Genomic DNA, 11153 nt, shown 5'->3' on the forward strand with positions numbered 1-11153 from the left:
TTTCTCTGTATAATCATCTTCACAACAACGAAGAGGGAAAAAAACCCCAAGATGGAAAGCACACCTGACATCTGTCCCCTTGCTAACCAAAACTTCTTGTTACTCAGTTCGCTACAATCAAATCAAACTTTCAGGGCAAAAAAGATGTGTTTGAAAACCTCCTTGGACACACCTGAGGTACACATAGTAACTCTCCTGAGTCCTTCCCTTCACCAAAGGACATCTTTACAGGGATACAGGAGTCTCCTGTTAGGAACAAGGCTGATTCCTGGGGCTGCAGATCAGCCTTCAGGCTGCCAAGCCAGGCTCGTGCTTCTCCTTCCCCTGTGTTTCTTGGGTCAGGCCTTTTATATGTGCAGGGCACCAGTAAAGGAACAATTCTGATCTGCAGCTTCTGGGAACTCCTCAGTAGGAGGGTTTTTAAGGCCATCCCCGTTCATTCCCATTTTTCTTCTTGTGCTGTATTTTTGCTTGTGTCTGTCATCCATCGCAGTGTGCCCAGCCCTGTCTCCCATGTTTCTAAAAGAAATGCTGAATAAGCCACATGGAAGCGGGCTGTTTTAGAGAAATGCAGACAGCAGTGCCACAAGAGCAGAGAGAGGAACAGTAACTAGTTTAGTCTGAGCTCAGAAACCCACAGCCTAACAAATTAAGCACCTGCATGTCCCAGCAAGAGGAGTTCTGCACAGAACAAGCGCAGGTGCTTTTTTCTCACCACAGAACAGGTGCAGTTTTATTTATAAACCCTCCTGTCCACCTCTTTGTGGAAAAAGACATGTCAATAAAATCTTAAAGTTAACTCATGCAGAGGTGAGAGTCCACAGCTTTACTCACTTTTTGGTGATTCATTTGGTTTCTGGTAGATCTGATGGCAGACAAGTCTCTTATGAGTTTTATGAGACACACTCAGCTTCTCCACATAGTCGTCTCTGGGGCAGAATCTTCCATATATGCTCTTGCACCAAAGCTATGTTTTGTTTCAGACTAAGACACCTTTCCTAAATGCCAGTTTTCAGATATCACTTTCTCTGGATAGAGGCCTGTATAAGAAACAGCAATAAGAGGAACTTGGGTTTTTTTAAGTGAGCCATAGCAGTCATAATTTGTTAGCCACACCTTGGTGGGAATTCTCACTTTGCACTAGTTGGCCACTGAAACACAGCCATTTGCAGCAATTTCTGCAGAGTTAAAATTCTAGATCACTTCTGCAAGTGTGACTTACAGAAACCCAGACCTTCAATGTGTGTCTGAAAGTTTCCATCTAACTACCCTCACAGGTTTTTAAAGCCTGCTCTTTCAAAATTCAGAGCTGTAACAACAGACTGACTTCCATGTGGACTCTCATGGATTTAAATGCGACTGATATGTTGGCTCTCAATCCAAGGTGAATTTCTAGCATCTAAAGGTATTTGAACCTCTTCTAGGACTTGCCAAAAATGCTACCCATGTGGGATGAAGCTGATCTCCCAATTGAGTTAGTGAACCCAGTTATCAGGAACTGCTTGAGCCAAACCCACTGGTTTGCTGTGAGCATGAGTGGAATCACCGCTGCCAGTACTGGGATCAGTGACTGCTGCAGGTCTGTTTTAATCCACCATTTTCTTTGCTTCTGAGTGAGAAATGAGGAGAAAAGAAAGCTGTAGGAGAGACTGCTAGTGGATGGCGTGTCACCTGGAGATATTCTGTGCCCTAGTACAGCTGTTCTCTTCTCCGCTCGTCAGCCAGCATAGCAAGGACAAACAAAGGCACAACCATTTTACCTCACTTCATCCAAGCACCTGCCTAGCTTCTTACCTGGAAAATCCCAGTTAAGCATGTCCAGGGCCAACTGGAGGAATAGGACAAGTGAAAGGTGGCTGAGAACACAAGGCTGGTTCCCATTTCTTTTCAGATTCTCAGTTATTCCTTCCCTAGTATCTGCCTGGCAGTGATCTGGGAGTCTAGCTCCTCACTCAGCCCAGAATTAAAGCCTGGGGAGATGGTTTGCCAGCCTCCTGCCAAACTGCTGCAGCACAATGCCTGTTTCCCCAGATAATCTAGTGATTCAGAAGTCACACACTAAAAAGTAATATTCCATAAAACAAATATTCCTCTAACAAGCTTACAGTTGAGATAGGAATCCTCAGATATGCAGGTGGCTCAATGGGCCTAAAAATAGCTCTCGTGCCACCATATGCAGACGTGTAGATTTAGCAACTGAAATTCAGACATGCTGAGCACCAGCAGGCAGAGAAAACCACTGAAATCAACAGAGTCACCCAGAACATAATTCTGCTAGGTCTCTCTCTTTGGGTTTGAAAATACTTACAGATGTCTCTGCTTGGGTTTGATCAGTGCAGTATTTTTATCATTTTTATCAGTGCAGATTGGCAAACCAGACTGGAACCAGCCGCTTTTGTGTGTGCTTTGCTCTGCTGTCTGCATCCCTCTTTCTTGTGTATTTCTTAAAAATCTGTTTTGTTACAAGAAAGGTGACTGAAACAAAGAGTGCTTTAGATAGACACCCCTACACCCCCATGGTGAGCCACGTTTATTTTTAACCTTCTGCAAAAGATGGGGGTACAGGGAACAACTTGCCATTGCTTCAGAAGAGACCTCCACATAAAACTGTTGGCAATACTTTCTGGGGAGGTGGAAAGGAAATAAAACCAAATTTTGCCCATCTACAGATAGAGCCCTAGTAAGAAAACAAAGTTTGTAAAGAATTAGGGCATAGCCTGATGCCCTGCTAGGAGCTGGGCTTGCACTCATCATACCCCACCACCTCCCAGGGGAAGCCTTGAGTGAACACTGCTGATGCAACACAAAAGCTCATTGCATCATGCAACTGCCAGATGAAGAAGTTCAGAGAAAAAGCTCAGGACACAAATTCTAGGGTCTTTAAATAGCCTTAGGGTTTGGGACCCCGCCAGGAAGGTTTGAAGAAAGAGAAGACAATTTGTAAGGGGATGGCAAGAGCAACCAACCCTGTGTGAGCCAAGAGTAGCATGAGCTGTGGGGAAAGCCTGTTGCCAGTCACAGGGCTGCTCCTCTGCTGCATAAGGAATAGCTTGAGAACACAGGGAGATTAATCACGTGCTGCCAGATAAATTCAGGAAACACTGATGCAATATCCCTGGCTAAGAATGGGCCTGCCAGCATCATTCTTTGCCTTCCCTTTTATCCCTGATGTTGATGTTCATAGGCCCTTACTAAGACTGGGCTTCTCTTAAAAAGTGGCCTCTTCTGTGCAAGACACATATATATACTACAGATTCAGCTCTGGTCATTGCAGGTTACATTGCAATGTTTGTTTTGCAGTTACAAAAGTGACCCCAAACCTGAGACAAAAACTTCTGGGTTCTCTGTGGTAATCCCCTCCTTCCAGAAAAGTCTGCTTTCTCCATACCTCAGAGAGTTTGAGGGGACCAGACTCAGAACCTTTCTGAAGCACAAATCTCATGGAGCCCCTTCTCAATTGATACAGAAAAAATCTCCTCAATGCAGTGGGCAGAGGTGGAGGAAGAGTTTGGCTTTGCCACAGACCTGCTGTTGCTTTACCTCTTTTACTCCTCACTCCCCGTTTCATCTTGTCTGCTTTGAGTGCAAGCTCTTTAGGGGCAGGTTGAGTCCTTAATACGGGTTTGCACAGAATCTAGTGCAAAGTGTCTGTATAATATAAGTCAAGTGATAGATAAGTTCTTCTCCATGCAGGTGGTGAGGCACTGGGATAGCCTACCCCATCCTTGGAAGTGTTCAAGGGCAGGTTGTATGGGGCTTGGAGCAATCTTGGCTAGTATAGGGTGTCCCTGCCCATAGCAGGGGATTGGAACTAGAGGATCTTTAAGGTCCCTTCCAACCCAAAACGTTGGATGATTCTATGATCTTGAAGTCTGAAATCTCGAAACTAGTTGCCAGAACTGTGGCCCTTGGGCTATCTAGTCACTTTCTTACCTTAGACTCTTCACCTCAAGGTGTGGCAGTGGCCCTGATGGCTAAGGACCAGGGTGGTTTTGCACTGCTCTGCACTCAGCAGCTTCATTGCTTGTTGGTAATGAACAGAATAAAAATGCACAGTAATAGTGCAACCCCCTGCCCCCTTCACCTTTGAAAGACAGAGGTCTTTATGCACTAAACATGCCTGGTTTCAGTCCCCAGCCACATTTTCCACTGTGTCGGTGTGAGCCGGCTGGGCCGTTTATTTTCGGAAACCAATAGCTGTATCATTTGCACACGCCCTTATAGGCAGAGACAGGCTCTCCACTGCTGTTCTTCAAAAGAAGGGAAGGCAAGATGAAGAGCTCTTTGTTGCTGTGCGCGGCCCTGGCCTTCTCCGTGGGGTTTGTCCTTGTGGCAGGTAGGTAAGAAGGGAAGAGCATGGAAAACTCTGCTTAAAGTATCAGTGACGGATGTCGTATAATCAGCCATTAATAACTAATAGCCAATATCAAACCTCAAAGCCTGCACAAGCAGTCAAGCTTCAGTGGTGCTTGGGCACCTCAGTGTCTTTCTGCACCACAGAGCTGCATGTTTTTCATTGCTGCCTGTTTTTAATTGCTGCCTTGAGGCTAAAATAGTGATGACTGTGTGCAAATTTAAGAATATGATTAGCCATTTTTGACTGGTTTCCTGAAGTAACAAACCACATCCACGCATGCTTGCTTTTCTGCAGTGCTGGGTAGCTTGCAAAGCTCTTGCTTGCTAGCTTTAAAGGCTTCTAAGATTCGTCTTCCTTGTAATCCTGTCATATGTCTCCAGCCAACTTCTGATTAAACTGTAGGTTTTTTGTGTAACTCTACTGAATTTCTTGGAGACTCTTGATTTAGACTTGAGTTCAGGCTGCCATCTCAGCACACTCCTCGGTGTGGGTCACAGGCAGTACACACTGACCATCTCTATGTAAGTCTGAAGTCATCCTCATTCACGTGGTGGATCTGGGCTGCAGGATGCAATTGATGCTCAAGGAATAACCATCCCGACAGCATGGACAGCAGCATCCCTGCATTGCCTCCAACTCTGGGGAAAGAGCATCTTACTGCCTGCCCAGGCAGGTCCTTGGAAAGTGCTGCTTCCTAGGACAAGTGACCAGCTGTATCATCTGTTGGCTGAAAAGGCAGAAAATGTTGAGAAATACTGTGTCAGTTCAGCAGAGCCCAGTCTGGTTTTCCCCATTTATATGCATGTCTTGAGAGAGAGAGGTGGATAGACAGACAGGCATAAGCAGCTTAAAGGGGAAGTTAAATTAGAGTTATATGCAGCTTCAGGAGTGCCGTTTTTACTAGTTGTATGAAAATTAATGTACTTTGTATCTACTTAAACCTCTTCCTACTTTATTAAATGAGCTACTTGGACCTGCAGCAGAGTTTGAGTAGGTAGTTTTGGAATGCATTTGCTTTTTCACTATGTTGCAGATGGGTTCTTTTGGGCTTTACTGTCTATTACAGCACAACCTAGTGTTGGAAGATGAGAAATTTTGTCCAAAAATATCTACATGAGTGTTGAGGGAAGGGACACCATATTGCAGTAAATCATGTACCAGAAAAATGCAACCTGAAAGCATTTAGAAGGGGATCAGGAAATTCTATATTTAACTACCTTCTCCCCAAAGGGACTTTACTGGGTGTTACATGGAAGTGTTGCTGATGAAACTCTCTCTTTTTTAGCTTTGTAATTTTATCTTTAAAAGCTGTATGGAGTACCTGTAACTTTTATGGTTACTGAAGCCAAGGCAAATCAGGACAACATTTTCAGAGTCAGTAAAAAAATCCCTGCATATTCATAAAGCGTATGTTCATATGATTTTAGAAGAGTTAAAGCCTGCTCCCAAAGGTTTTGGGACAACACTCAGAGCCAATAGGATCTGACTTAAATATTGTCTTTGGATTAAGGGCTTAGGAAGAATGGCACATAACTTTGCACAGAATACAGTGGCAGACAGCAAAGGAAGGTCTGTGTGAAGGACAAGAACTAGAGACTTTCTATAACACAAAGCAAAGCCAAGACTTGAGGAGGCAGAGGCTAAAGAGGCTTTAGTCACAAACTTCTACTTCAAAGGGAAATGTTCATGTTGCGTGATGAGCTGGCACTTGTGCAGCTGGCCAGTTGTGCTGGCTCCTGGACAGAGAAGTGCTAAAAGCCAAACCTCACTCCAAAGGGCTCGGTGGGCACACACTACTGTAGTGGGCTATGCTGTAGAGGCATAAAGATAACTGTGAGAGCTGCAGAAAAGGAAACATCTCCTACATGCCCCCACTGGCTTGCTCCACTACCTAGAGCAAGGGAGCTTCTTCTCTGATCAAGAAACTCCACAGTGAATCTTCTTCAGAAGATATCCTGTTGCCAATTGTGACAGAAACAGCATCTGTAACCAGCAGGTGAATTGCAGAGTTGCTCAGAAGCAACATTTTACACAATTTTGCTGCTTTTTTCACAGTTATGGGGATGGTAAGGATCTCAGAAAGTAAGCCAGTGGAGTGGAAGCAGACGAGGCCAGCGTATTGTAGGGGCAGCAAGGAAGTCCTAGGTAGAAAACCTGGAATGCTGTTTGCATTACATTGTATGGACTATATGCCTGGGGGCTCTGACAATCAACACTGCAGAGGACCTGTCCTTGTTGGATCTTGCAGACAGCTTAATCTGACAGTTAAGCTGCTGCCAATAGTGGCTAACAATCGAAAAACCTACACTGAAACTCAGACTCCACCTGCTGCTTATGGATCCCAGCTTTGCTGATGCTCCCACAGCTTTTGAGCACTATCCTTCTGACTCTATAGTAACAGAGTCTGTTGTTCGTAAAACCCACCAGCTTTGGACATGGAGATTAAGAAAAAACCTAGACATGTGCTTGTGCAATGTGTGTGTCTTCCTTGCCATCCATGCTTTGATAACTCAAAGAAACCCAGCTGTTAGGATCAAAGCTTTTAAGTCAAAGCAACTCTGAAGTCCTCTGTAGACACGATGAATCAACCAACACTTCCAGCTTCTTTCTTCTTTTAAACCAAGGGACAACAGCAGGCAAGTCATCAGAACTGTGGTCCATGTGAGTCCCATATAAACTATCCCCATCTTACAAAAATCACTGCTTTTGGTACTTCCAAGCAGACCGAAGGTGCTGTAGGAAGAGTGATGCTGCAAAGCGGTGACTGTGAACTTAGCAGCATTTAGAAATACAGAGGGATGTAAAAACAACCACTTAAGAAGGATGTGAGTGTGTGTGCATACAAAAGCAAGGCTGGCTTGTTATGGGTGAAGAGACTAAGCTCTGAGTTGGGGAAAATCAACTAGCAAAGAATAAGTTATTTCAAATCCAACTGCTTGCACAGTAAGAAGGAACGTGACACCAGGAACATTCCAAAGGCCTCTAGGTGACATGGGAGATATTTTGCCTTGCTTTGCCCAAGTTTTACATTGAATGGCACACTAAATGTGTGGGAGACAAACCCAAGCTGGTTTTCCTCTATTTGAGTAAGAAAGTCAGGACCGGAGGTTTCTCTGAAAATGACAAACATCTTAAGGGCTGCTTGCCTTCCCCTGTCAGGTCAGGGGGCTGCCTTCTTGGTGGGTCTTGGAGTGCTTTTTAGCACCTGTTCCCTCTGGGAACAAACAGACAACATACTACTCAAGGAAAACTGGCACATCTGCCACAGTGGCAAGGTCAGAGACGTATATTTAAGAGGCTGGATCCAAACTAGGTTTGGACAGCTAGAGCAGTCCTGGCACATGAAAGAGGAAATAGGTAACGTCTCCTGTTAAGGTAAAAGCAGCACTTCAGCTGCCTGGAATAGCATGAGGGCTGTAAGGAGACTCTTCCCATTTCACAAGAAACCCCTGAATGTTTGCCTCTCACCAGCCACAGTGTCTGGGTTCATTGTCTCCTTCCCAACCCCTCCACCTCCACATACAGAGGCATACTGTAGACTGAGCAGAGAAGACCCCAGCATTGCCAAGGGCCTCATTTGTACCTGTTGCAATCTGGACTTAATCAATCCAGATGCCATAATGGTGCACTCCTGGCATTCTCATCACTTAGCTGTCTGCTAGGACAGGTTTCAAGGTTTTTCTTCTTGACCTTGGGATTGCCTATCCTGTCCTTGCAGGTTACCCACTGGACCCTGAGGATGAGGAGTACGTGCTGGTGAACAACAAGTGTCAGTGTGTAACAGTGACCTCAAGGTTCGTCCCCTCCAAAGAAAATCCTGATGAAGAAATTCTGGAGAGAAACATACGCATCCTGTAAGTGTCAGACAAGTATTACATGGAGATGGCGAGCAGGAGACAAAATTAGAAGGGGAGTTTTTGGAGTTTTTTGACAATTTTTACAATTACAAGAGTTCTCTTTCCATTGTTTGCCACGACCTGGCATTGATGAAACTGCTTTTCCCATGAAGTGCTTTCTATGGTATCCTGGAACATCTCCTTTTGCTCTCGTGAACCTATCTGGTGTTTGTCCCTTCAGACATACAAAGTGCTTCCATGTTTTAAGTGGTTCAGTAACTTTTTGAAATAGGCTGGGGAAGTAGAGTGTTAATATTTCTACAGTTGGTCTAATCTGAAACCAGATTGGGCCCCTGACACTGGACTAACTGATCTGATAGCAAGCCTGCTGTTTTATAGTCTGGGAAAACTCATTCATGTCAGAAAAAACAATCTAATAAAACAGATCTCAGTTCAAGAGTAGGATTTAGTCCCCTTTATTCACACAGACCTTACAAAAGGGTGTGTGTCTCTTTGGAAGCATGGACCAAGTTCAAGCTCAGAGCTGCAGGAGTTCTGGTAGAGCTCACAACAGGAGAGACATTAATTAAATGTCTCTGTCTTGCTAGTCTCTCGGGGTTTTTACAAAAAAGGATCATCAACACCGTTACCTTGAAAATGACACTTTCAGCAATTGCTGCAGACCTCTCGGGGGTGGGATTGATGCCTTTGAGGGTAGAAAGGTGAAGATCTGCTGTTCTTGGGCTTTGTTATGGAGAAAGGTTGGAAGGAAATAACCTGAAGAACAACATGAGAGTTGAGGATTGTTCATAATGGAGTAGTCTCCTCTTTAATAAGAAGTTTTTGTGAGAGTGATTATCTCCTCTCCTTTGCAGGGTCCCCCTGAGAGCTCGAGAGAACATCTCTGACCCCCTGTCCCCTCTCAGAACCACTTTTGTCTACCGCATGACTGAACTGTAAGTAATTTTATTTATTAAGCTCATTCCCTAAGCCTTGGCCATCCCTGCAGCATCACCCACAGCAGCTCAAAAACATGCTTGAAGGCCAATGGAGAAGGTAAGGCAGGGTCAGAGAGAAAAGTTTTCCCCATGGAGCCTGGATTTCATGTTCTCTTGCAAGCCAAGAAAGTGTTATCTCCACAAATAATTTATATTAAAAGGATTAATATTTACAGGTACTGCTTAATTCTGACCCCTGTTCATCTTGAGTGTCATAAATATCACCAAATCACGCATTGCCTGTTTAACTCTCCCTTTTAGAAACCAGTCTTGCCAATAGCAATTTGACAACACTAAAAGCATCTGTCTGGGAGTTGCTATGTAAAACCTAGAAAAGCCACAGTACTCTCTACATTTGAAGATCAGCAAGGAAGGTCTGAGTTTCACCAGAGGCTTCTTTTCATCACAACCCTTAACACTTGTTCTATTCTCCATCTCTTCCAGATGCAAAAAATGTGATCCTGTAGAAATTGAGCTGGGTGGTGAGATATACCAGGCTCAGCAGAGCAACTCCTGCGATGAACCTGAAACCTGCTACACCTACAACAGGGACAAGTGTTACACCACAACCTTCCCATTCCTCTACAATGGGCAGATTAAAAATGTTCAAGCAAGTCTGACACCAGAATCCTGCTACACCGATTAGCTTGATCCACCGCTGTGCTAATGCCTTGTTGTACTCAGTGTTTCTGTCCAAAGTACATCTATAGCACCATAATACCTGGATGACAGTGATTCAGATATCAGCTCCCAGAGTAATGCCAACTTACCTCAACATCAGACTAGTGCCATTTCCCAAGAGCAGCTGCTGGGTGTCATAGACTCTGTTCTCATATCCCTGGCACACCTGCAATGTCTTTATTATGTGTCTCAGACCTTATCCCCATATAGCACAGCTTCTCAGCAGACGGAAATCAGCAATTCCCTTGAAGTCAAGGGAACCCTACTGATTTACACCACTGTGGAACCTGTCTTTTTGACAGTCTCCCCTCAGTCTCCAGCTAAGCAAGGCTGCCACAGATATTGGCAGAAATATCTATGTACTTCCCTCCCTGACAAATCTAAAGCAAACCTCTGCACAGCCTTTATACAAGTCCCTTTGGCTACATTAGCAGAATTAGTGTCCTTATTAAAAGGCTGTTGTACAATCATATTTGAGAGAAAAGATGAGGGATGAGATTCAGAATTCAAAGTGACTTTACCATCAGGCATTCTAAACCCTTCTAGCACTTTGACAATTGCAAGCTTCTATCTTTGACCTGCATTTAGAGAGGATCAAAAGATGCTGCTCACCTCAAGCATTTTGCAAAGTTGCCACGTCCTCAGCTATGCTAAGAACTCTTCTAGGATGCATCAGGTATTTCCCTTTCCATGCTTATTTACTGGTACTGCTGCTTTCTTCCAGCTCTGCTCCCAGTTCATTGATGGAAAAAAAAAATCAAGTTGACTCGAGTTTCTTTTCTTATTCCTTATTTTGTATTTAAAGCTTCAAGAAATTCTTTGACAGTGACTCAATTGCTAGAACAGGGATTCATTCCCTTTTTCATACCAGTAGACTTTTCCTTCACAGAAAAAACCATCACCAAATGAAGGAGCTGGTTCTGCATTGCATCTTGCATGTAAATGCATTACACTCAGCATTGCCCATAGAGACAGTATGTATATGAGTACACAAGGTGTTGAGCATTTCATCTGAGGTGGCTGCTATATGTTTCACTGTTGTCACAAGATGACTGTAAAGCCTTAGGCTGAGAAGTCCTTACCTGGCTTCACACATAACTGGAATAATAAACCAGCAAAATCTTTATTTCCATAACTGTAGCTTCATTTGTGAAACATTAAATAAACTTTTTTCTGCAGCAGTCTGTGTGTGATATTCTAGTCCAATAAGAACTCATATGAAAAAGCCAAGTCTATAATCATATTCTTTCCTCTTTCCCAAAATAACTACTTATACTTACA

General features: G+C 44.0%; 1 protein-coding gene across 1 annotated transcript; it reads left to right on the forward strand.

The window, feature by feature from the left end:
- Window positions 1-4185: 4185 nt before the first annotated feature.
- On the forward strand, window positions 4186-11053 carry JCHAIN (joining chain of multimeric IgA and IgM). Its single transcript, XM_010210139.2, has 4 exons — window positions 4186-4336; window positions 8076-8211; window positions 9069-9149; window positions 9636-11053. Exons 1-4 carry the CDS (start codon window positions 4273-4275, stop codon window positions 9835-9837), a joined length of 483 nt encoding a protein of 160 aa, XP_010208441.1. The 5' UTR covers window positions 4186-4272; the 3' UTR covers window positions 9838-11053.
- The last annotated feature ends 100 nt before the right edge of the window (window positions 11054-11153 follow it).

This window comes from Colius striatus, chromosome 3 (assembly GCF_028858725.1).
Source record: "Colius striatus isolate bColStr4 chromosome 3, bColStr4.1.hap1, whole genome shotgun sequence".
Taxonomy (NCBI): Eukaryota; Metazoa; Chordata; class Aves; order Coliiformes; family Coliidae; genus Colius; species Colius striatus.

Bases quoted from the DNA above. Each gene is read 5' to 3' on its own strand.
- JCHAIN (XM_010210139.2), top strand. From the start codon at position 4,273: ATGAAGAGCTCTTTGTTGCTGTGCGCGGCCCTGGCCTTCTCCGTGGGG. The intron at 4,337-8,075 runs GTAGGTAAGAAG...CTGTCCTTGCAG, and splicing joins GGGGTTTGTCCTTGTGGCAG to GTTACCCACTGGACCCTGAG. The intron at 9,150-9,635 runs GTAAGTAATTTT...CATCTCTTCCAG, and splicing joins GTCTACCGCATGACTGAACT to ATGCAAAAAATGTGATCCTG.